This window comes from Toxorhynchites rutilus, chromosome 1 (genome assembly GCF_029784135.1).
Source record: "Toxorhynchites rutilus septentrionalis strain SRP chromosome 1, ASM2978413v1, whole genome shotgun sequence".
NCBI classification, from domain to species: domain Eukaryota; kingdom Metazoa; phylum Arthropoda; class Insecta; order Diptera; family Culicidae; genus Toxorhynchites; species Toxorhynchites rutilus.
Genome location: NC_073744.1, coordinates 18,785,016 through 18,811,151, shown reverse-complemented (window position 1 = coordinate 18,811,151; position 26,136 = coordinate 18,785,016). Strand labels below are relative to the sequence as shown.

The window sequence follows — 26,136 nt, the reverse complement described above, 5'->3', positions numbered from 1 at the left end:
CAAATCCTGTCAGTCGTTTTCGTTCGTTATTCAATTTGAATGCGCAAAACGCATAATTTCGACCCTTACTAAACAAAAAGTGAAAGAAATTTATTTCATACGGAATATGAAAGTGCTCTGCGGGCAAAAGCTGGCGGGCAAAGCTCACCTGTTCTTCTCTCAGGGTTGGCTTCCGATCTCGGGAGGACTCATCGAAAAACGCGCGTAAAGGAACGATTAAATGCCCCCGAAATAGGAAGGACTGGTTTGATAGAAAATGGAATAAACCATGACGGGAATAAATCGCCGCAGTAAACAACTTTAACAGAAACAACCGTTTAGAAAAAGTGTGGTAGGCTAGAAAGATTATGGCACGGGAAAAACATCATGTGTATAAATGTCTCACATTTCTATTAAAAAATTATTCTCTCGTTTTCGTTTTTCGAAACATATTCTAATGTAAATGTAATGGGGACGAAGTCCTTATTCAACGAGGATAAGGAATCGAGGCGGCCCAAACCCCCAAGATGACGCGGTACGAGTTCACCGCCGACCCGCCGTTGTAAGCGGCGGTGTTGACAAACTAACGCGACGTGATGCAAAACGCGGCAGTCTGAGCCCAACTTCAATTATAACAATAACGCAGTTATTATATGGATAGTTAGTAAATAGTTGAGATGTAGAAGCAAATGAAGACTAATTCAGTTATCCCAACTCTGGAAGTTTGCTAAACAACCAACCAGTCACTTATTATCCGAGCGAAGCTCCATTGAAAAAATCCAAAGAGGCCGAAAGAGTCAGCTACCGGAGTTCATTTGTCAACACCATCTCCGGGGTAAATTTGTCGGCAAATTTTACGCTCCCTCAAAAGTTGCCGACTTTCTTCGTCAATGATCGGCATTAGCATACATTATATCCAATTGTTTTTTTTTTCCTATTTTCATTTTAGTTTTGCCACTTGCATTCATTGTCGGCACACCATCAAAAAGCGGACATTGCTACCTGACATGAGGAGCACCACAGGTGAGTGGGATAACGAAGCCAACATAATTTAATGGCTTTGTTAGCATTGACTCCCTCCCACAGGGGGTTGACGAAGTGTTGTTGCGATTCTCGAGAACCTTTGTTTTTTCTCCGAAGAAGTAACCTATAGCAAGTGAATGGGGTGAGTCCAAAGAGATTACAGTGTTAATTTGGCGCGCAGAAAGTTGATGTGCGGAATGAAAAAAAAAGAATCCATTCGTGCTTTTAAGTATCCGTGAAAGTTTTCACACATTCTTTTTCTCCGTGAGACAGCAAACCTACCGACCCGGAGAAAGCGATTTTTTCTCAGACCTTTGAATGAAATTTATCGCGATTTTCCCAATGCTTCCTACATTTGCTATCTATTCAGCTATAAGTCACATAACTGTCAGTTTGAGCATAAAAAAATAGAACTTCAATCGAATGGGAGGTGTATCATAATCGACTTTTACAGCATTTTCATGCCCATGACTATTACGAATCCACTTATTTTTTTTTTTTTTTCAAATCAGAACATATATTTCTCATACCAGACCTCTTTCGCACTTTCCCATAAAACTGTGCACACGTAAGAACCGTAAAGCGGGAACAATATCATCTCGACTTGGCAGAAGATGGGCTTTGCACGCCTTTTTATTACCATTCTTGTCCCATTATGTTCGTTCCACTTTTCAAATGACGAAGGATTCCTGGCTGTCCTACCCTTGTTGTCTCATCCTCGTTCCTCGTCCTCCAGCCGGCTCGGTTGTGATGTAAAAGTCCAATCAATATTCCCATCGCGCACTGTCGCTTTTTTTTGTCTCTCATCCCAACTCGTATCCCACGCACAGCATCATCTCGGCAGCACCACCAGGGTGCAATCAACCAGATGAACATTGACTTTTGACTAGTTTATGACCCACTTCTTTCCGTTTCTCTTCCATCAACACTTTTCTACTGATTTTGAGAATTTGTACTGGGAAACATGGAACAAAAGACTGACCTGACAATAAAAAAAAAAACTTGAATGAATGAGGAGAAGGAATTCAACTTGTCCGAGCGAAATTATGAATGGAGAAACAAGGGAAACCTCACACCAACCATGGAAAAGGACACTCTCTCAGCCCATCGAATCATACCGAACCGGGCCAGACAGACTGTCTGGCTAGTTTGGGTTGTTGGAATTCAATGCAGAACATCGAAATGAGTATAACGAAAATACTTATAAGAAAGCACCGTACAAAAGGAATGCCCCTAATCGGAGGTTCTCCAGATAGAAATTTCACTTGAATTTATTGATTTCTTCTGGCCCTAATCAATGAGCGAGAGGATGACAATTGGCTCGAATAAATCAGATCGCTGACCAGGTATCCCGAAAATTCATTCACAAACAAGTGCCCTCCATAATTGAAAGTTGCTCTGGCTGAACGACGGGAATTTGCCGGTCTTTTTCGGTCTCAACTTATTGATAAATTGTATGATTCGTGGTTTCATTTTTTGGCATTGTGCTTCGCAAATGGACTGTCGTTTATCGTTGCGGTGTGAGAAAGTGGTTTGAAGTGGTTTTCTAGGACAAATTTCTCCCACGCTCGTTGAACTTTAACTTTGCGGTATCTGTGGACAGGTGGTTGTGGGCGAGGCGTGTTTTTCTCATTTATAGTTATTTCAAGCATAACGTGCAATAATTTTCGTTACACAGGTCGTATATCAGAATAAACTAGTACAGAATTTAAAGAAGAATCGATTTTTGACGTAGGACTACGTCTAACCGGAAGATATAGGGGGTGAAATGGAAATCTAGGCACTGAACAAGTAGGAAAAAATGCAAGATTTGGAACGCTTATAACTCGAGCATTTCTCAATAGATCGCAAAGGTTTTTGCATCAATTGATAGGAAATATATCTACGCATCTATCATAACGAATAACATTTCATTTTTCTTGAGATAAATAATTGAATAATTGTGAAATATCAAAATGCACTATGTGTCCATTTTCGATTGGTCCATTTTGTGCTCCTCAAATCGTACCGACCAAAACGGGCAACCAGAGCAGCAGCGAAATAGAATGAAGCACGATTGGAAAAGAAAAAGAAAAAAATGAACGAAACATTGGTCGCAGTCTCACACATGCGTAATTCTCGAGCAAGCCAGTCAGCTTAAAAATCCCCGCTCCGCTGCCGTAACGATCATTCTTTGTGTGGACACCGACTGGACAACATCGTTGCTGGACGGGCTGGACGGCGAGGGATCGAGTGCCTTTCTCAAGGCAAGAGGGCGGAGGTGGAAGCGCTGGAGTAGAGTAGAGTAGAGTTTTCAAAGGGCCTTTCTCAAGGCTAGTGACGAATGAACTGCAAAAGCTTAAAGTCTCTATAATACAATACCTTCCTTCCTTCCTTCCGTAACGATCATTCTCATTCAAACCGTACACCACATCGGTTTGGTGGCAAATCCAGAACAAGGCGGCATCGAGGGCATTCGAAATGGTTTTTTTCAAAACCACGAGTACTAAGTTTTCTAAATTGGAACTATTCCATAAAACAAGGCGCTTTTCAGGGCCATTACACCTTCCAAAAAAGAGTTTACGAAATACAGTTCAATGCTTTCTAAAACATTATCCAAAATAATAATAAAACAGGCAGTTGTTCTGAGCTTATTGATAGTTGGGGACTTTTTTTTTTGGGGGATTATTCAATTTTCACCAATTCTTAAATTGTTTCCAGATTGGAAGTACAGTAATTTACAATTAGTTCGACATTTAGCTAATTGGACGGACATGTAATGCGACTTATTTAGTTGGATATTTTTGTAAACATAGAGATCCAAATTATGACCCCACATTGAAAGTCGACACTGTACCACTGTCATCGCAAATGTTCAATTACAGCCTTATATCGCCTCCAATCCGACACTGAGTGGCGCTTCGACACATCGCATTGAATGTAATTTACTGTACAATATGTCACAAAGCTGGATGGGATGAAATTTTCCATCTGAAAGCTGTGGCGAGTGGCAAACGCAATCGCTAAACAGAAAGGTTTAGCCGAACAAGATGGGGATATCGAGTGATAACAAAACAATAAACTCTTTAGATTGAAGATAATTTTGTGATCCTGAAAAGGACACTTTTTATCCTGCATGTGAATCCAACGAGCGAACAAATCGTAATGAATGTAATTTTTTGCCATCGCTCCCATTTAACGCTCATTCGTTCGTCTCGTTGGACTCGCCCCTCTGGCTGAGTCTGCCGATTTGTCTCTATCCTGTGAGTGTGTACCGCTAGAGTATAAAACACGCGGACCCCAAAAAAATATCTTATTTTCTTTCAAACCGTAAACCCGTGTGGTTGTACGGCATCGGCATCGTGGACGTAACAAAGGAGGACAAGTTAAGGGAAAGGCAAAGTCTCACTCGAGCCGTGCAGGTCTCCAATTCCCTGTTGGTCGCATTCACTGATTGCTCCGCAAGGGTAACTAGGCCGAACGGATTGGTGCCGGAGCACCAATATACCTAACAGCGATTATAGAGTTTCGGCCGTCGGAGTGCTCGAGTTGGCATGCAAAGCTGCTCACGACAATCAGAAAACCCGCATCAAGAACAGAGCAGCTTCGGTTCGGCGCTCATCAAGGCAACAATTAGTTTCAGTGAGTGGCAAAGTGTTTCTCCGGCACGTCGCATTAAATGTAATTTACTGAACAACATGTTCAAGCTGGATGGGAAGAAATTTTCCAACTGTGAAAGCTGTGGCGAGTGGCAAACGCAATAGCTAAACAGGAAGGTTTAACCGAACAAGATGGGAATATCGAGTGATAACAAAAACACAACACCAAAGGTTCTTTTCAGAACCACCAACATGTTCATAAAGAGTAAACAGTAAACTAATCCATTTTTCAGGCAGATAGGATAGAAAATAAAACAATATATTTAAAATATATATTTAACAAAAGCTGTCCCCTTTGTATAGTCCTACGTCACTCCGGTTATGTCCCCGACATTACCCACCCATCTTTTTTTCTGCATACGAGGGCAGTCCGATAGGTACTTAGTCTACAAAATAAAACAAACATTTTGGAAAAGTGGCGATTTATTTCTCAACATAGTCTCCTTTTAGTTCGGTACACTTGACCCAGCGATGCTCCAACTTCTTTAATCCATATGAAAAATACGTTTTCTCTAGGTCTGTAAAGTAGACCTCCTCATTCGACTCAAATTTCTGCCCGGCGAGGGACTTTTTCAAGTTTGAAAACAAAAAAAAAAGCCGCACGGGGCCAAATCTGGAGAATACGGTAGACGGGGCAGCAGTTCGTAGGGCAATTCGACCAATTTGGTCGTGGTGACGGCGGAATTTCCATTTTTCCTAAAAAAAATCCGATTTAGCTGAAATTTTGACAGTAGCCGTTTACGAGAATGTACTACACGATAAGTAATCTCTCTTGCGATACTGACACCATCGAGCGATGAGGCTAAGTACTTATCGGACTGACCTCGTATACTAATTTGGTTTTTGTTTTCGTTGGTTAATTGAATACTTGGGATTGTAAGAATATTTATTCACGTGGCGTGGTAATTTTTCCAATATTTCGTTTTTTTTGTTGTAATCAAGATTACGAAAAAACTCAAGTAGTTCATCTACGATAATAGCCATACCATTGTAAATGCGAATGCTAATGAATTGGTGCAGATTCGCTGATTAACACTGAACCTAACGGAATTTGAACACTGTTATCCAAATTATCCAACGGGCTTTCCATGCAGGCAAATGTCCGTTCATCAGAATAAATAACAAGTTGTAACAATACCAACTCAGACAAAGAGTGAAAACATATGCGTATAGGATAGACATATGATAATTGTTCAATACTAAAACTACTGACTGTTGTTATATACCTATTACTACCAAACCGATGATCTATCTATATATATATATATATATATATATATATATATATATATATATATATATATATATATATATATATATATATATATATATATATATATATATATTAGCTACGTCCACGCAACAATCATCAGCGATGGAGATCGATCCACGGTCGAAATAAGATCGATTCATCCATACAACTATATATATATATATATATATATATATATATATATATATAAAAAAATGGATTTCTGTCTGTCTGTCTATCTGATTCTTATGGACTCGGAAACTACTGAACCGATCAACATGAAAATTGGTATGTAGGGGTTTTTGGACCCGGGGAAGGTTTTCGTGATAGTTTGAGACACCTCCCCCCTCTCTAAGGGGGGGGGGCTGCCATACAAATGAACCACACATTTCTGCATTACTCGAGAATTATTCAAAAAAATGGAACCAAATTAGGCATATTGAGGTTTTAGGGTGCAATAAATGTTTCTATGGTAGTTAGACTTTCCACCCCCCTCTCTAAGAGGGGGCTGCCATACAAATGAAACACAAATTTCTGCATTACTCGAGTAATGCATAATCAAGCAAATGAAACCAAATTTTGCATGTGAAGGTTTTGGGGTGCAATAAATGTTTCTAAATGGTTAGACTATCCGCCCCTCTCTCTAAGGGGGGGGGGGGCTGCCATACAAATGAAACACAAATTTCTGCATTACTCGCGATTTAATCAAGCAAATGAAACCAAATTTGGCATGTGGAGATTTAAGGGTGCAATAAATATTTCTATGATGGTTTGACTCTCCACCTCCCTCTCTAAGGGGGGGCTGCCATACAAATGAAACACAAATTTCTGCATAACTCGAAAGCAATCGAGCACAATTTGGGATGTGAGGGTTTTTGGGTATGAGAAATGTTTCTATAATGGTATGACACCCCTCCCTCCTCTGGAATGGAGAGGGGGTCCCATAAAAATATTACACATATTTCAACCAAAAATATTAAAGCCAAACATAACAATTAAAAATTTTCGGAAAACTCTGAAGGAAAAAGGGAAAATTCGGAAAATTAAATTCCCATATGTTCTACAATTACATAGTGACAAGTGCTGTTAGTCCATTTGATGTTTGCGCTAGCGAAATTGATCTTTGTTCGAAACTGGAAATGGATTTTAGTGCGATGAAACGCACTCCTATATCTTCTTCTATCTATACCAAAGAAAAGGATCGCCAGATGTGTTGATAAGAGCAGAACTCGAGGAAGGAATTGTCCGATTTAGGGCTGTCTTCATTCTATCATATTTTCTGTATAAAACATTTATTCCATGTAACGGAGAAACATGTTATTCACAAGTGGTTGAAAAATATTGAACGAGAATTGTGTCTGAAAATAATCTGATATTATAATGATGAGTTTTGTTAGAAATAATAGGAATTTTATAGTAAAAAGTAAATTCAACGGGGACGAAAAGAAGATCAATCAATGAACAGTTCTGCGATTGGACACATGGACTTGCTCAAAGTAAGAAAACGTGAATGTTTGAAGATATTGATAACAAAAACAAATTTTTGCGTTCGCTTAGTAAGCGATCGATAGTGAGTTCATAACTCAGGGCCCTCATTGACCATCTTTGTGTTGTTACAGAATAGCTACGTCCACGCAACAATCATCAGCGATGGAGATCGATCCACGGTCGAAATAAGATCGATTCATCCATACAACTGCTCTGCTCTGCCAGACACATCGGGCTACTGTTCTATAAATAACTCAACAATGATCAATCAACTATCTCCGCTGTCCAGTGGTCCAACTGGATAATGGAAGAACAGAAAGAATAACTCTTACGCCTAAATGGCTACTGTGTGAATGTACCGTATGTAATGGTATAGAAGGAATACTGGCGGATGGCAACTGTGTAATGTGCTAATTATAGATATGATAACCATGTGACATGTACACGATTAAAATTCGGCTCTGTTACAGCTAAAATGCTAATGAGCCTTAAATAAATGGGATAAAAAAAACAAATTTTGGGCGGGACGAAGTTTGCCGGGTCAGCTAGTAAAATATAAAAATTTCAAGAAAAAAAAAGAAAAAAAAAAGAAAAAAAAAATCAAGAATTTGTCAATCCATCATAGAATCATTTCTCGTACCCAAAAACCCCCACATGCCAAATTTGGCGCCATTTGCTTGATTAGTTCTCGAGTTCTCGGCGTGTGGCAACATAACATCCCTCAGGATTTGGGCGTAAAAGCACTGATCCATGATCTTATCTGTAGTGTCTGATGAAGCATTGACCCTTTTGAGTAATCACTGTAGAACTGGGAACCCTTCTCTCAATAGCGGCGACACACAACGACGGCGGCTGGAAATACTGTACGGGTAGAAGTAAACTAGTGAGCAACGCGATAGAACGTGTTTATGAGTCGGGAAAATAAAGCGTGTTTTATAAGTTGAACTGTGCTTGTTTTCCTTCATGCATATAAATCCGTAAGTATCCAACATTATCCACCCAGTACAAAAGCCCAAACCCTGTACCAGGAGAAGCACCCCCACACCATAATGTTCCCTCCTCCATGCTTGATTGTCTTCGTGGTATACTGTGGCATGTAAGCGCAGCCTATTGGGCGATAGGCCCAAGTAGTTCCGTTCGAGCCGATAAAGTTTACCTTCGTCTCATTCGACCACAGTATTTTTCTCCACTGCTTTTCCTTCTCCTGACCGATCCAATTAAAACGGTCTTTTGCAAACTTCAGTCGCGCCTTCAGATGCTTCGGCGTCAACATCGATACCTTACTGGGGCTTTTACCGCCTTGCCTCTGCTTCACCAGCCACCGCTGAGCTGTCCGGGAACTCACGGACAAGTTCAGTTCGTTCCGAATCTTTTCTGAGGCCTTGAAGGGATCTTTTTAGAAGCCTTCTGTATTGCAGAGTCATCCATCCCGGTCGTTTTCTTGGACGTCAAAACGTTTCGGATTTTTTCCGGTCGTGGAGGGCATTAAACACGAAGGTTTTGGATCGTCCCAAGTACTCTGCGATTTCGCGTTGGCTGTTGCCTGCCTTGGACATTTTGCGGATGGTCACCCGCTTTGTTTCCGTGCAATTAGGCGCGAGACCCATTTTTCGTTGACTGCAACTAGAGTTCGAGAATTATAACCTTACATACTTCTTGTTTAAATGATAAATACTTATCAGGATCCAAGAAACACAAAGTACCACTGAGAAACAATCTATTTTCTTCAAAAATCGGTCGAAACATCACTCGAAACAGCCGAAACGAGGAACTCGTCCTAAATTTTATCGCATCATTTTAGTTAAGTATGCTTGAAACGCAACCAATGCAAAACGAAGTAAATTAGCGTTGACGACATTGTGCTTCGTGTGTTCGTGACGGCTTCGTGCATCCGATGGGACTCCGGCTTCGTGCACCCGATAGGGCGTCCACATAACATAACGAACCGAGTATGCCGCCTGGTACAGGCCGATCGGCATCATTCGGCATAATGTGGACGCGCCTTTACTGGGATTAGAGGGTCATACTGGGAGGAGGAATCCAAACGATGAATTAAACATAACAAATCTGAAAGCAACGGTTAAACATGGTGGTGATGGTATGGTGGTGATGGTATGGTGGTGCATGTCAGCTGAAGGGATTGTCAATTCTGGTTTTGTCGATGGTGTAATGGATCAAAATGTTTACTTGAACGTCCTGAAGGAAAACTTGAAGCGAGGTACCAACAAAATGGAATTGAATGAGAATTCAAATTTTACCTAGAGAATGACCCAAAGCATAAGGCACACAAAGTTCGCACATGGTTGCTTTACAATTGTTCAACAGTAATTGAAACTCCACTACAATCTTCCGAGATCAATCCCATCGAAAACCTATAGGAGTATACGGACAGAAAAATTAGAAACCATCAGATATCTTACAAAAGCGATTTCAAAAACACAGTTGTAATGAACAAGGGCTACCACACAAAATATTGAATCCTAAAATTGATCAACACTTTCGAATCGAATTGAAATACCGTACGAATATGAGTTTAAGTCAATTTTCATACATTCGCACATACATTCGTCATTTTTAGAGAAATAAAAACCACTATTCTAGAAACAGATAGCAAACCTTTTCACTCTCGTAAGACAATATGACTGTATCTAAATAGAGGGTTTCGGAAGTCTGTTTTCGACTTTTAAAAGAAAGGAAAATAAATTTGCATGGTGGGGTACGAATTTGAGTTTGAGTCACTGTATATTCTATTTGCTGATGTCCATCGCGATTTCTTTACTTTTTTATAACAGTTCGGCTGAAAAGTTCATAAGGTTGACGTCTAGATGGCGCCTCTTGCAAAAATCTACTTGACTATCACAAACCACCTTCGTTCAATGGATACGTGTCAAAATTTGACAGCAATCGGTCGATTGGTTCGTGAGTTACAGCCAGAGCTTGGAAACATTGAGCTTGTTAATTAATATTGAAAATAGGTTTTTATCAGTGTAACGCGGTTATTTTGCTTGTCGATGCTGCTGTCATTCATTCGACGTCCAACAAAATTTACAACTGTGTTCATTCATATTCATTCTGTGCTATCTGAGCTTCCATTAAAGTTCGAGTCATGAGAATTCATTCACATTTATTCATTGCCATTAAATTGTCAGGAATGCTGTGACTGTTCATTTTTCAATATCCCGATAAGTGTGTGATTTTGCTTATTCACTTATTTTTGAAGTTACTCCGGAAGTATCAAATATCATGCTACATGTTATTTAGTATTGCCTCAAAGGAATCGCACCTCTAGATATCGTTCGTACAAACCAAGCGCCAAACAAGCGTTCACCATAGCATGCATACAGAGCCATACATTGGAGGCTTGAAACTACTAGCAATATAAACATTTCTCATCATTTTGCGCTATTCTCTAAAGAAACGCTTCTGTTAATATTACTGGCCTCGAAAAGAGTTGCATTACTTTCTCATGCTCGAGAGAAGCACAGCTGTCACCCACCCTTAGTGGAGGAAGTTTTGCTACTGGTAAGCGAAACCTTATCACATACAAAATTCCAGAACATTTACTTTCTTGATGACTAAACAAGAGAAATAAACTCTTTTTGTTAATCGGTGGTGCAAGCGGAAATGCCAAAAAAAAGATTTACTAAGGGTTAAGGATTGCATAGGCTTGGACGGCGTGGAAGCATTCTGAAAAATCGATCCGAGTAGCGAATTCAAACTTCGTCAGCCAGAGTTGGATGTTGGCATTTTCATCCGCTATTCCTATAACATAGTATGACCCGTCTGCGAAGAAAACCTCGAATTATTCCCAATGCGGTCGTGTCGCAATATAGGTGGAGCGAAAGAACCAACAGCCAGCCGTTCCATCTCCCCCACACAGACATCACATCCGACCATCGACGAGATAAATCTCTACAACACAAATTGGTATAAATAGAGACGCGCAATCGAGAAAAATTTCAGAGGGACGAATGACCTTTGGGTTAAAGTCCCTTTAAAAACAAGAACAGAACAGAACAGAAGAATTTCATTCCACATCAAAACTCTGTACTGTGAACATCGAAATAAAAAAGACGGGTGGGTAATGTCGGGGACATAACCGGAGTGACGTAGGACTATACAAAGGGGACAGCTTTTGTTAAATATATATTTTAAATATATTGTTTTATTTTCTTCTCCTGCGTGAATCCTATCACCTATCTACCTGAAAAATGGATTAGTTTACTGTTTACTCTTTATGAATATGTTGATGGTTCTGAAAAGAACCTTTGGTGTTGTGTTTTTGTTATCTCTCGATATTCCCATCTTGTTCGGTTAAACCTTCCTGTTTAGCTATTGCGTTTGCCACTCGCCACAGCTTTCACAGTTGGAAAATTTCTTCCCATCCAGTTAGTGACATGTTGTTCAGTAAATTACATTTAATGCGACGTGCCGGAGAAACACTTTGCCACTCACTGAAACAAATTGTTGCCTTGATGAGCGCCGAACCGAAGCTGCTCTGTTCTTGATGCGGGTTTTCTGATTGTCGTGAGCAGCTTTGCAAGTCAACTCGAGCACTCCGACGGCCGAAACTCTATGATCGCTGTTAGGTATACTGGTGCTCCGGCACCAATCCGTTCGGTCTAGTTACCCTTGCGGAGCAATCAGTGAATGCGACCAACAGGGAACTGCACACCTACACGTTTCGAGTGGAACTTTGCCTTTCCCTTAACTTGTCCTCCTTTGTTACGTCCACGATGCCGATGCCGTACAACCACACGGGTTTACGGTTTGAAAGAAAATAAGATATTTTTTTGTGGTCCGCGTGTTTTATACTCTAGCGGTACACACTCACAGGATAGAGACAAATCGGCAGACTCAGCCAGAGGGGCGAGTCCAACGAGACGAACGAATGAGCGTTAAAAGGGAACGATGGCAAAAAAAATGAGTGGGTTATATCTATGATATAACCGCAAAGTTCACGTGGAACTACCTTAGCTTAGCAATCATTCGTTTGTATTGATTAAATTCTTGATTGAATGAAACAGTTTCCAAATTCAATTGAGTTCAATATATTTGCTCTGTGAGTGAAAAAAATTAACAAATGCCGTGTAAAGTCAATTCATTTATTGTGATTGATTGTTCTTCGTTACAAGTAAATTTAATGACGGACCTTTTACGTTCGGTATGATGACTAGAACAAAATATATGTACGGAAGAATTATCAAACGTTTGATGAACCAGCCTAAGGCTGAAAATCTTTCCAATAAAGACAAAAAAAATTATCAAACGATTATTTTATTTTACATTTCCCTCTGAAGTTTACATCCCAAAAGTGTACATACTTCTCGAATCTCGAATTTGCTTGAAACTGGGAAGTTCATTCGCTTCTAGTGGCTGCACGATTTTCCCAGGTTCCTAAGTTTAGAAGATCATGTTAGGACAGACATATTCCACTCTGCACAAAGGCAAGCGAGGACAAAAGTACTCGCAGTTTGCATTTATTTGCAGAGCCGATTTCCCCAGAAACCTCGGTTTTGAAGTCTGTGTTAGGGAAACACATTTCAATCGGAACAAAAATACCCCCGATTTGTATGAATTCGCAATGCCGATTTCCCCACGCTTCATGGATTTGAAGTCTGTGTTAGGGAAACACATTCCAGTCGGAACAAAAATACCCCCGACTTGCATGAATTTGAAATACCGATTTCTCCAGGCACCTTGGTTTAGAAATCTCTATTAGGGAACACATTTCGGTAGGAACAAAAGCTCCCCCTACTTTCGTGTGTTCTTTTTCTTCTTTTTGGCTTCAAGAGGGTTTAAACTTTTCAGTTCATTCGCCTCTAGGCTCTTTCGTGTGTTTGCAATGCCGATTTCACTGCTTGGTTTTAAAGTCTGTGTTAGGGAACATTTTTCGATGAGAACAAAAGTCCCCCTACTTTCAAGTATTTGCAATGCCGATTTCCCCAAGGCTGCTTGGTTTTGATGGCTGTGTTAGGGAAACCGTAAATCGGGCCAATCAAAACGATGCAGTTAGGGCGTTTAGATAACGCCTAATATTTTACAGTTATTCAATTGTTTATCTAATGAAAAACAACATTTTGTTAGTTGCGATAGATGCGTAGAAATATTCCCTATCAAGTGATGCAAACATCTCTCCTATCCAGTACGAAATGTTCGAGCTATAAGCATTCGAAATCTTTCATTTTTTCCTGCATGTTCTGTGTTTAGGTTTTCATTTTACCCTCCATATATTCCGGTTAGACGTAGTCCCACGTCAAAAATACATTCATTACGATTTGTTCGCTCGTTGGATTCACATGCAGGCTAAAACGGGTCCTTTTCAGGATCACAAAATTATCTTCAATCTAAAGAGTTTATTGTTTTGTTATCACTCGATATTCCCATCTTGTTCGGCTAAAGCTTCCTGTTTAGCGATTTGTTGCCACTCGCCACAGCTTTCACAGTTGGAAAATTTCTTCCCATCCAGCTTTGTCACATGTTGTACAGTAAATTACATTCAATGCGACGTGCCGAAGCGCCACTCAGTGTCGCATTGGAGGCGATTTTAACCTGTAATTGAACATTTGCGATGACAGTGGTACAGTGTCGACTTTCAATGTGGGGCCATAATTTGGATCTCTATGTTTACAAAATGCCAACTAAATAAGTCGCATTACATGTCCGTCCAATTAGCTAAATGTCGAACTAATTGTAAATTACTGTACTTTCAATCTGGAAACAATTTAAGAATTGGTGAAAATTGAATAATCAGGAAAGTCCCCAACTATCAATAAGCTCAGAACAACTGCCAAATTCACATACTCATCAGATCCTGGCAAACAAATGATGAAAAAACAATTTGTGTTTTATTATTATTTTGGATAATGTTTTAGAAAGCATTGAACTGTATTTCCTAAACTCTTTTTTGGAAGGTTTAATGGCCCTGAAAAGCGCCTTGTTTTATGGAATGGTTCCAATTTAGAAAACTTAGTACTCGTGGTTTTGAAAAAAACCATTTCGAACGCCCTCGATGCCGCCTTGTTCTGGATTTGCCACCAAAGCAGTTTGTATAAAGAACAAACTTTTTTTCTTCTGCTACCTGCTGCCGTTTTGCGATTGCGTTTGCCACTCGCCACTCGCTGCAACTGCCTGTTGTCTTGATGTCCACCGAACCGAATGTGTTCTGTTCCGAATGCGGGTTTTCTTATCGTCGCGAGCAGCTTCGCCAGCTAACTCGATCACTTCGGCGGCCGAAAGTATATAACGCCGACTAGGTGGACTGGTGCACTGGTACTAACGCGCTCGGCCTAGCTACCCTTGCTGAGCAATTGGCGGATACACCTACGGGGAACTGCACACCTGCACGATTCGAGTGGGACTTTGCCTTTCCCTTAACTTATCCTCCTTTGTTACGTCCACGATGCTGATGCCGTACAACCACACGGGTTTACGGTTTGAAAGAAAATAAGATATTTTTTTGGGGTCCGCGTGTTTTATACTCTAGCGGTACACACTCACAGGATAGAACCAAAACGGCAGACTCAGCCAGAGGGGCAAGTCCAACGAGACGAACGAATGAGCGTTAAAAGGGAGCGATGGCAAAAAAATACATTCATTACGATTTGTTCGCTCGTTGGATTCACATGCAGGCTAAAAAGGGTCCTTTTCAGGATCACAAAATTATCTTCAATCTAAAGAGTTTATTGTTTTGTTATCACTCATATCCCCATCTTGTTCGGCTAAACCTTTCTGTTTAGCGATTGCATTTGCCACTCGCCACAGCTTTCACAGTTGGAAAATTTCTTCCCATCCAGCTTGTGACATATTTTACAGTAAATTACATTCAATGGCACGTCGCATTACCACCACTCAGTATCGGATTGGAGGTAATTTTAACCTGTAATTGAACATTTGCGATGACAGTGGTACAGTGTCGACTTTCAATGTGGGGTCATAATTTGGACCCCGAACTCTATGTTTACAAAAATGTCCAACTAAATATGTCGCATTACAGGTCCGTCCAATTAGCTAAATGTCGAGATAAGTGTAAATTAATGTACTTTCAATCTGGAAGCAATTTAAGAATTGGTGAAAATCAATAAGCTCAGAACAACTGCCAAATTCACATACTCATCATATCCTGGCAAACAAATTATGAAAAAATCATTTTGTGTTTTATTATTATTTTGGATATTGTTTTAGAAAGCATTGAACTGTATTTCCTAAGCTCTTTTTTGGGAGGTTTAATGGCCCTGAAAAGCGCCTTGTTTTATGGAATGATTCCAATTTAGAAAACTTAGTACTCGTGGTTTTGAAAAAAACCATTTCGAACGCCCTCGATGCCGCCTTGTTCTGGATTTGCCACCAAAGCAGATTGTATAAAGAACAAACTTTTTTCTTCTGCTACCTGATTCCGTTTTGCGATTGCGTTTGCCACTCGCCACTCGCTGCAACTGCCTGTTGTCTTGATGTCCACCGAACCGAATGTGTTCTGTTCTGAATGCGGTTTTTCTTATCGTCGCGAGCAGCTTTACCAGCCAACTCGATCACTTCGGCGGCCGAAACTATATAACGCCGACTAGGTGGACTGGTGCACTGGTACTAACGCGCTCGGCCTAGCTACCCTTGCGGGGAACTCCAGATCAACACGGTTCGAGCGGGATTTTGTCTGTCCCTTCACTTTTCCTCCTTTACCATGTCCAGACATGGCTGCTTGGGTTGGTTTGTTGATGTGTTGTGATGCGAACCGATGTGGTGTACGGTTTGAATGAGAATGATCGTTACGGTAGCGGAGCGGGGATTTTTAAGCTGACTGGCTGGCTCGAGAATTACGCATGTGTGAGACTGCGACCAATGTTTCGTTCATTTTTTTCTTTTTCCTTTCCAAGCGTGCTTCATTCTATTTCGTTGCTGCCGCTGGTTGCCCGTTTTAGTCGGTACGATTTGAGGAGCACAAAATGGACCAATCAAAAATGGGCACATAGTGCATTTTGACAATGCTTGATATTTCACAATTATTCAATTATTTATCTCAAGAAAAATGAAATGTTATTCGTTATGATAGATGCGTAGATATATTTTCTATCAATTGATGCCAAAACCTTCGCGATCTATTGAGAAATGCTCGAGTTATAAGCGTTCCAAATCTTGCATTTTTTCCTACTTGTTCAGTGCCTAGATTTCCATTTCACCCCCTATATCTTCCGGTTAGACGTAGTCCTACGTCAAAAATAAAACAATAGAAGTGCCACACGCGTGTTTCATTTACGTAGTTTGCCAGGCCTTTCTTGCCACAGAGGTCTTTCTTAAGACTGAAAGAGTATATAGTAAAGCTGGTTACCGTTACAGTAGTTCTACAGTAATTTCCTTTTTGACTCATATTCCAAACAGACTCAAATTCCGAACACTTCATTTTGAAAACTAAATTTATTGAACATCAATGATATAAATAATTGGATAATTAAAACCCCGATATTCTTTAGCATATACCCTTCAGTATAACAACATTTATAGGTATCAAAACAACATTGGTGTTCAGTGAATTTAGCTTTTGAGATGAAGTGTTCGAAATTTGAGTAAAAAATGAATTGTTCGAAATTAAAGTCAAAATGGTACTTTTTCACATCGGAATTGGAGTCTTTTGAAGCATTTCCGACAAATGGAATTGAAACTGCATATTCACTATGTGAAATGAAAGCATTTTAACTGAGACGAAAACCTTGTTTGCTTGAACAATTTAAAAACGTCTCTTCCTCGGCTTACATTGTCGACTCCATCACACTCCGCAACGCTATCCTAATTTTTTGTCACTTTTATGAATGTTCTGAACTTCCTTATCTTCCTCAACGAATTTTACCGTTTCGTCAGTGTCCGAGAACGATGTTGATATTGAATGAACTGGTATATTAATATCAATGAATGACAAAACTAGGGATATTTCCTCTAGCTCACATTCCGTGAACGCAGAGCAGAACGAAAAAGAGAATGAACGAAAATGAATGAATCAACTGTGAATGGCCTGCTGTGATTGTGAGGCTTGGCGTTGGTTCACTTTCGGTATCCCGTATGCATTGGTGTAATGATCGACTGTGGTCTGAAATTCAGCTGGATAGATTGATGCGGAAGAGATATTTCCAAGCACTGGTTACAGCATTGAGAGTGAAGCAACTTTGTTCTTGGGAAAAAAATGGAGAAATCACAAATCAATGAAATCGATGGCAAAATTGCATGAATTGGGCTTTGAATTGCTTCCACATCCACCGTATTCTCCAGCGACTATTCTCGCTGGCAAGAAATTTAAGATCGATGATGAAGTGATTACCGAAACTGAGGCCTATTTTGAGGAAAAACCGAAAGAATACTATAAAAATGGTATCGAAAAGTTGCAAGATCGCTATAATCGCTGTATCGCCCTCGAAGGCATTTATGTTGAATAATAAAATTGAATTTAAAAAAAAAAGTTTTACTGTGTTACCTTATAAACTTTTCAGCCGAACTGTTATGAATAACCAGAATAAGTTGACCCTTCTTAGCATGATTTTTTCTTAATTGGTGAAATAAATCAAGGTTCAGAGACAATCAACTTAAAGTGAACTTGTTTTTTTATATAATAATTGAGCATTCAATGTTATGACGGAAATTTCCACCACTATGCTATGAATGGTTACCACCGAATAATTTGAGAAAATTTCCCTGTGCAAAACGAAGATGAATTGAAAAAACTGTTCGTTTTTGGTTCAAGATCGAGAACCGAAGATATACTTCTTGTACCTAACAGAAACAATACAAATCATTCGTTCCTCATGATAAGGCCCCACTTGTAGTTGAGAAATAAAAATAAGAAAAACATAATCATAAATCACCAGAGGCTCATCGCTTCTTCTTGTTGCTACTCGCCATCAAACAACCGATATTGCTCGACGTCAGCTCCATTGGATTCGCCTCCTCCTGCAGCCTGATGCGATCCAGCGCCTCCTGTCTGTCGGCATACTGGAAAAGCTTCATCCAGATGCGGAGTCCCCACTCCATGATCAGGACCGACGAAAAGAACTCTGTGTACTATAAAATTACAGTTAAAAAAATCTCACATCAGGCACCAGGCAAGAGATTGGTTTTTAACGTAATTTTACCTTCCCACGATCCTCCTCCGGAACGAACTCCACCTCGAGCCGCTGCATCATCGAGTACTTTTGGTCGTCTTCCATAACACTCGTTACCTCAGTGAAATAACACAACTCATTCGCTTTCTGCCATTGGCGCTCCGATAGGTCCTTGTAACGGTCGAATATCCGCCGCAGCTCGCCCCGGTAATCCTCGAAGGTATCCTGGATGTCCTTTATGGAAAGTTTGAAGCAATCTCTGAAAAGAAAAATTAGTTTATTAACTGACGCTAATTGCCAACTGATATTTGCCAACTTTACAATATCGGTACATCCAGATTACTTTTATCCTCCGGTAGCATTCGCTCGAGCTTTTGCAAACTAGCTATTGTTTTCCGCATTGTTTCCACCTCTTCGCGTAATTTCTCTCGATCCACCGGTGGAGGAGCGGCTACTGCAGTGACAGGCAGGGATTCCTTTTTCGCCTTGCTTTCCCTCTTGTGTTTTTCTCCATCTTTTGGTTTGGAAATGTGCTTCGAAGAGGCTAACCACTCGCCTTCTTTTTTGGTGGAAGATGAGCTCTTCGAATCTTTGGATCTCATACACCATTCGTCGAGAACTCCACTTTTGTTAAGCGCACTGGACGAGGATTTTGTACTCTTGGAAGACATTCCGTCTTTCGTTGTTTCACCTTCCTTCTTACGGCGTTTCGAACTCATCGCTTGGCAGGATTTATTTTCCGGAGTGATGGATTCTTTGTACAGAACTTGATTCTTAGTTTTACGTGGCAGCTGAGTCCGTTTGTTATCCATCAACAGTACGATTTCATCGCTACTGCTCCCAATGAGATCGACCGCTTTCGGCGATGAATCTTCGCTGAAAATATTTTCGGCACTCTGGTTGCTGCCACTATCGTGTTCCTTTTTAGTCGAAGATGACGGTTTGTCTTCGTTTTCTTCGTCCGATTGGCCAAAAATGTCCGCTTCCCGACGGCGCCTCTTTGCAACGACTTTGTTCTCACCGGAACTGGAGACAGCCGATTTTTGGTCCGTTTGTTGTTTGGGAGAAGGGGTCGTGTACGAGCTGGGAATATAGGAAATCTTGGTCGAATCAGTCTCCTGGCTAGAGCTAGGAGTATACGGATCCGGTTTCGCTTTGTACGTGTCTACTATTTTGGAAGGTTTGTAAGATGTCTGTTGTACCGGAGAATTTCCGTTGATAGCCGTTGGAACATACTCGGAATGGCCCAGCGAAACATCTCCCGACGAGCCTGACCGCTTGACAGGAGTTGGCGTATATTCCTGACTCGGCTCAGGCAGCGTCTTAAGTCCTTCATTCTCCTTCTGCAACCGACCGACAGTTTTCTCTTTTTCCTGCAACTCTCGGAACATGTTCCTTGCATCATCCCAGATCTGCACGCAGAGACAGTCTTTGTGTAATTTTTTCTCACTATCGTTAAAAACTATGTTCAGGACATCCCTCTGATTAACATCTTTGAACTCAAACTTCAAGAGAATATTTGGTCGCTCCAGGATTCGGTATTCATGTTCCCTGTCCAGCGTATAAGGGACAGCCACCTTCCGGACACTCCCGTTGTGCTCCCCGAAATGCTTCAGACAAACTTCCTGCAGTTTTCGATAAATCAGCTGCCACACCTCTCGGGGAACGAATTTGTTCTCAGGCCCAGCAGATTCCCATGGCGGATCGCAATCGGGAAGAACCACTAAATCGAGCAGAACGAAACGTTTTCCAATCTGAAAACAATGTTTTTTTTGTTTCAGAATAAGATCAACAGGCTGTTCCAGCTCCGCACTTTTGGTCTCTCCAACTTACCTTCAGCTTTTCAATGAATCGAGATAAGACCATTGTTCTGGAGGTGTTCGCCTGATAAAGAATAACAAATAACTAAATCAACAATATGGAAAAAAAAGCTAGCATTACAAGCTCATAGCAGACTCAGGGATGGTTATTTCCTATAGAAAAATGCAATATTTATCGGAGCGAACGGAACCGAATCAAAATAGCCCGCAAGTATTATTGTTTTTATACGTGTATCATTTCTTCGCAAGTGCTCATCGGAAAAAGTCGACATTCGCACAATGGTCCCAGTAATACGATAAAGGCAAAAAAGCTATCATTATTGAATGATGTCGAACTTTCTCCGAAAATGGGAATAGCAACATATAATATATAATTAGGCTGACCAAACGTACCGTTTTTTCGACCAATTTTGATTGTCCCGTCTTTTTATCAATTTGTACCGTATTTTGAGTATACCGAAAATTCTTATATTCCTCAATATTCCACTATCATTATTTCCAATAATTTTATTCGAATGAACATCTGATGAACTAATTGGGATTTACATTGTTGTATTCGCAGAGATTCCACACAACCGTCTTCAACATGCAATCGATACTGAAAGCTCCGTTGTAAAACTTTATAAATATCTTCATATTTACACAATTCGTGTACAAAAAAATTTCTGTGAAAATTTTTGTGATTTCGTCGGGGAACATGATGCTAAATTTCTTGAGCAGGGTAACACACGGTTCCTTTCTCTTGGATCTTCTATAGAAAGGATTCATTTTTTTTTTGTGAAGAATAGCGCTCTTATTATCTTTCACAAGAAAATTCCTGTTGTACCACGGGATTTAACTGACAACCGATTCCTAAAACTATGGCTGCTTTCTACCAGAGTCATCAGTTGGTGACATATCGAACATTTATTCGTCTTGTTGAAAGAGACGATGTATCTGCCACCGATATTGCCGTGCTCATCAGCGTTAAATCGTCTTCAATCATCCCCAAGGTTAGCCCGAAATCATGATTCAAAAGTCAGTACTTCAGTCGGGACTTCATTCGCAACTTCTACCAGCTCACATCAAATCACTTTTCGTTAGACGCGGTGTTTTTTGGTATCAATCTTACCAGCAACAATCCCCTCACCTTGAAAGGGTTTTTGTGTTTTTTTTTACATACGTGTCCCGTTTTCAGTCCGGAACTATTTGGTCAGCTTAGATATAATCAAATCTCAACCTCGTGCATTTTAAAACGAAAGTACGTTGTTCATGCCTTTGATACAAAAGAGTTATGATCGTTGCTGAGCTGGCAGCATTCGACTTCGCTTTGGGGATGATCTCCAACAAACCTGCAGACCATTACTTCATTTTCTCGGATAGTCTCAGTTCGCTTGAGACACTCCAGTCGATGAAAATTAGTAGGCACCCATCTTATTTCCTCACTAAAGTGAGGCAGCAGATGAGCGCATTGATCGAAAGATCTTATAAGATAACCATTGTATGGGTCCCATCTCTTACTCAATTTTTGGCAATGACAAGGCGGACACTCTCGCAAAAGTCAAAAGACTGATTCCATACGATGATTTTTTCCAAATATTGCGTCAGAGTTCCCTCTTGAATTGGCAAACCGATTGGGACACTGGAAGTCTTGGGCGGTGGTTACATTCAATTATACCAAATGTTTCTTCGAGAACGTTGTTCAAAGGTTTGGACATAAGTCGTGACTTCAGTCAATCTATGTGCAATCGGGTTTTTGTTCACTTCGCTGAGATCCTCGAAAGATAACTCATTACTGAACTTTGCGACGATTCATTTAATACTTTCTGGTCAAACTTTGATATTTTTTTTTACTATTTTGTGTTATGTAACATTTTTTTTAGTGCACCAATTGTGCCGAATTTTCTTTTTAGTTTCTGTATCAATCCGCAACATTTCGAAAACAACTTTATGACCGCGACTAAATAACTTGTATTTCAAAACAAAGCGTGCTCTGATTACCCGACGAAAAATGTTCACCCGTTTGTGTGTAACACGTTAAATGTTTAAGACTACTTTCCGATACACTCCTTATCTTAATAATTCAATATGTTGAAAATGGTTTGAGTATTGGAATTATTCAATCTTATTTTAGCTTTGATAAATTTATTTTCAAATAATGTGGAAAATTGTATGGTAGGCTTCGTACATTGTATGCTACCACATCTTTCCTCAGCACTGACACTAAACTTAGGTTTTCCAAAAGCCTTGTATTGACGCACTTCATTGTCTGCAATTTCCGTTTATCTAACTCATCAGTTTTTGCGCAATCTAAACTTCAAGTAACATTGGATGCATGTGTTCAATATACTTTCAAATTGAATAGATTTGCTAGAGTCTCTCACCCTCAATATCATCTGATTGGTTGTCCATTTAGTAAATTTGCTCCGATGAGATGTTGCATATTTTATACAACCTTACAAGGACAAAACTTCCAGGCTTCTTACACAAAAAACTAGTAACTCTAAGAGGCGCACGCTAAAAAAAATGCAGTTCCACGACACTTCACTTCCAGGCATGGTATCTCTTTCTTCGTGAGAGGCATTTCACACTGGAATTCAGTGTCAAATAAGTGTACTTTCGTAAATTCACAAATAGTATTTAAGAGAAAATGTACATAGCACCTACATCGTTCAACTCAAGAATTTCTTCAAAGTAACAGTGAATAATTTCATAATCGGCAATGCACCATTTGTACGTAAATCAGTGCAACAATTAAAGGGACAAAAGTTTCAAGTTACTAATTAAATTTAAATAAGACGATGATAAATTTAAATAAAAATTTTCATTCAAATTTCACCAATTTAAAGCTGCTTTCGGGTCTAATTATCGCGATATCGCGGATCTTGATATGACAAATTTCTAATACGAGTGGTGAGGCTGTCGAAAGCCACTGAATGCGTTTTACATCAAGCTCCCGCTTCGGCTCATCATTTCAGCATTTGCACGCGAGAGCCATCTAGTGTGTTTCTACCCAAAAATTTAAAATTATACATCAGTATCAGGCTCACCTTCCTACCCCTCAAACAGAAATTGTCGACATTCGGAGTTGTCAATATTAAAAATCCATCAGTAAAAGTGCGCGTCTTGTGGTAAAGTTTGTATTTTTTAGGTGCTCGGAACTCGGAAAATGTCCCTTTGCTTACGCATCGAGAAATCAAATTAGGTTGCCTCAGTAATCATGCCGCTCCAACTGTACCTCCATGATTGCGACAAGCAAATAGATATTCACATTCCAGCAGCAGAAACCATAATTGGCCGGGATTCCATTTTGCAGGTTTGTTTACGTTCTGTTATTGCGTCGTTATGGGCGGCTGAGTGGGAAAACACCACTGTTTTCCTGTTCGTTCAAGAGTTTGATTTTACCTTCTCTTTTAGTGTGATGATAAACGAATATCGAGGCAACATGGTATTATAAGGCTGGCCACTGAGGAGACTGGAAGCATCCAAATCACATCTACTCACTCGAATCCGATTTTCATCCGAACAGAGGACAGCGTTTTGAATATTCTCTCTAAGGATTTGACTGCTACTCTGCGACAGGGCGAGAAATTTGCTCTTCTTCCGGATCAGTATTGGTACGAAGTAAAATTCCGTACAGAAGGAGATCAGGAAACCGCGATCAGTTCATCCGACAATTGTCCACTAAGGATTCGGACTATGGAAGAAGTTAATAATGCCGTCGTAAGTAGTGATGCAATCGCAGACACTGTTGGAAAGCGGAAGGGCTGTGATGAATCTGAAGCTGAAAGCTCTAAGAAGCTCAGAACGGAACAATCGGATACCGGTGCAGAAGCGAACTGTTCTGATGCGGATGCTCCCGTAGTGAAACCCGAACCAAATACCGAAGAGACTGGAGAGGCTAGTTCTTCACGACCGAAATCACCCGCAACGTCGGTGCCGGTGAAGATTGAGATAAAAACCGAAGTGGCTGACAGCACCGGGCCTCCTCCGAGGCCTTCCTGTGAGTTCGGTATCCGATGCTATCGACATACCGCAGATCACCGGGCACAATTCGCACATCCTAACGATAACGACTACAGGAGACCAACGTTTCCTGCTGCACCGGACGATGCACCACATTGTCCGTTCGGAGCGAGTTGCTACCGCAGGAATCCGATGCATTTTCGCGAATATCAGCATCCTGACTCAAGTGAGTATAGAGGTATGTAATTAGCACCATCCCCATTTCTCGTTCATTATTCATGTCATTAAACCTGATTGGAACTCATGCTGACAAAACTTCTGCTCATTCCAAACCATTTGTGCGTATATAACAATCATTGATTCTTTTAATGAAACAGCCCGATTTATCTCGGTCGCAAACGGGAGGATGGCAACAATAGGAATCAATTCGGGACCCCAGCGTCCGAGACGGAACGTTAAGCAGCCGGCCAAGCTGGAAGATTATGTTATTTATAAATAATGTCAAATGAGTCAGAAGTTTGTTATATGAGCAATCCATCTGTTGCTAATAAAATTTGAGAACGTTTGATGGTCATAGTTTGATTTATCTAGGTCTTTACTTCCAGCCTCGGTAGCCCCTGTGCATCAGGCACATGTTCCGCTAATGCAAATACAATCCAATCAATCGAACAATAGTAATGATGACAGCGGACAGAGGCGGCAACGGAATCGACGGTTTGCGCGCGATATCGTGATGGCTGCTATCATGAACCCGGGTCTGTTCGACGGGAGTGATGAGGATGAGGACCAGGATGTGGATCTGTTCGATTACGACAGTGACTCGGACGAGTTCCGGCCCGAAAGGGAATCGAACGAGGAGGACGACGATGAGGCGGACACGGAGGATTTTCTCGAGGATGAAGAATAAGTTATTGGTTGTTGAAGAAGTATAAATAAATACCATAGGTTATTGTTAATTCTAATTATTAGCTGTAGGCAGTTTTTAGTGTTTCTCATGAAACACTGCGTACGAGATGAACATGTTCAGCTGGTTTTCGCAGTTTTTTGTTTGTACAAACATAATTTTTTCGTACCTGTGTTTCAAAATGTGACATGATTTTATTCGTAGTATGTTTGGATATATGTACAATGTTGCACATGATGTTCTAGCATGGTGTATAGTTTCTCTTGCATCTCAAGCGGTGTGTTGGTGTGTTGACATGGAAAAAATTCTTCCCTGTCATGACAATGGGCACATTCGTCTCAAATTTTGGGCAAAAAAAAACTATTTATTCTAGAGAAAATAAGCGTCAATTGATATCATTATTTAGTGCACGCATCAATTTATGAATTGAATTTATGAGACATCCACTATTATTTGCAATTTGAACAAATGCTAAAATTGAATAGAGCGTAGCGGAGATGTTTAATTATCCACATCAAATTTTGTTTACAATATTTCTATAATTTTACCCGAATATAAAGTACCAGAATTATTCGGCAAGTCAAATTATACTGAATGATCGGTTAAGATTACAGGTTCGATTCCCATCCGGATCAGAAATTTTCTCGTCATAGATCGTTTTCTGGCTTGAATTGGTTCAGGGGAACTGTCTAGGGTGTGGTGCGATGAGCATTGGGCATTGCCCACCCTCAAGAAAAGACAGAAAACCCGGAAATAGCTCCACTAAGCGAATTGACTCCGCCATAAGCGTCTTTGCCCAGTCCTGGAGGTACTCGGGACGTAACGTAGCAGTATAACGGTGGTGCTCCTGCAAGAAAAGGGGATTGGTCGCAGGCCTTGCAAGCCGCACCACTCAAACACCAAGCAACGAACGACACACAAGAAGATTTGAACCAAACTAATCAACACAGACCCAGGCGACGAAACCGGACTAATGATTGGAAACTCGGGACCTGTGGCTGTCGAT

At 40.5% G+C, this 26,136-nt stretch overlaps 2 protein-coding genes across 6 annotated transcripts; one reads left to right on the top strand and one right to left on the bottom strand.

The window, feature by feature from the left end:
* Positions 1 to 18,086: 18,086 nt before the first annotated feature.
* On the bottom strand, positions 18,087 to 20,512 carry LOC129775582 (uncharacterized). Of its 2 annotated transcripts, XM_055780484.1 has the most exons (5): positions 20,403 to 20,496; positions 20,295 to 20,345; positions 18,783 to 20,215; positions 18,492 to 18,720; positions 18,087 to 18,420 (listed from the first exon to the last, which is right to left on the bottom strand). In XM_055780484.1, exons 2-5 carry the CDS (start codon positions 20,325 to 20,327, stop codon positions 18,232 to 18,234), a joined length of 1,884 nt encoding a protein of 627 aa, XP_055636459.1. In that variant the 5' UTR covers positions 20,328 to 20,345; positions 20,403 to 20,496; the 3' UTR covers positions 18,087 to 18,231. The 2 variants fall into 2 exon arrangements, with proteins under 2 accessions (XP_055636459.1, XP_055636449.1); XM_055780474.1 differs by having other exon boundaries at positions 20,295 to 20,512.
* A 2,840-nt stretch (positions 20,513 to 23,352) lies between these two features.
* LOC129775288 (aprataxin and PNK-like factor) lies at positions 23,353 to 25,194 on the top strand. Of its 4 annotated transcripts, none has more exons than XM_055779855.1 (3): positions 23,353 to 23,576; positions 23,678 to 24,452; positions 24,832 to 25,194. In XM_055779855.1, exons 1-3 carry the CDS (start codon positions 23,481 to 23,483, stop codon positions 25,131 to 25,133), a joined length of 1,173 nt encoding a protein of 390 aa, XP_055635830.1. In that variant the 5' UTR covers positions 23,353 to 23,480; the 3' UTR covers positions 25,134 to 25,194. The 4 variants fall into 4 exon arrangements, with proteins under 4 accessions (XP_055635830.1, XP_055635820.1, XP_055635846.1 ...); XM_055779845.1 differs by having other exon boundaries at positions 23,678 to 24,464; XM_055779871.1 differs by lacking the exon at positions 24,832 to 25,194 and adding an exon at positions 24,604 to 24,792.
* Positions 25,195 to 26,136: the final 942 nt, after the last annotated feature.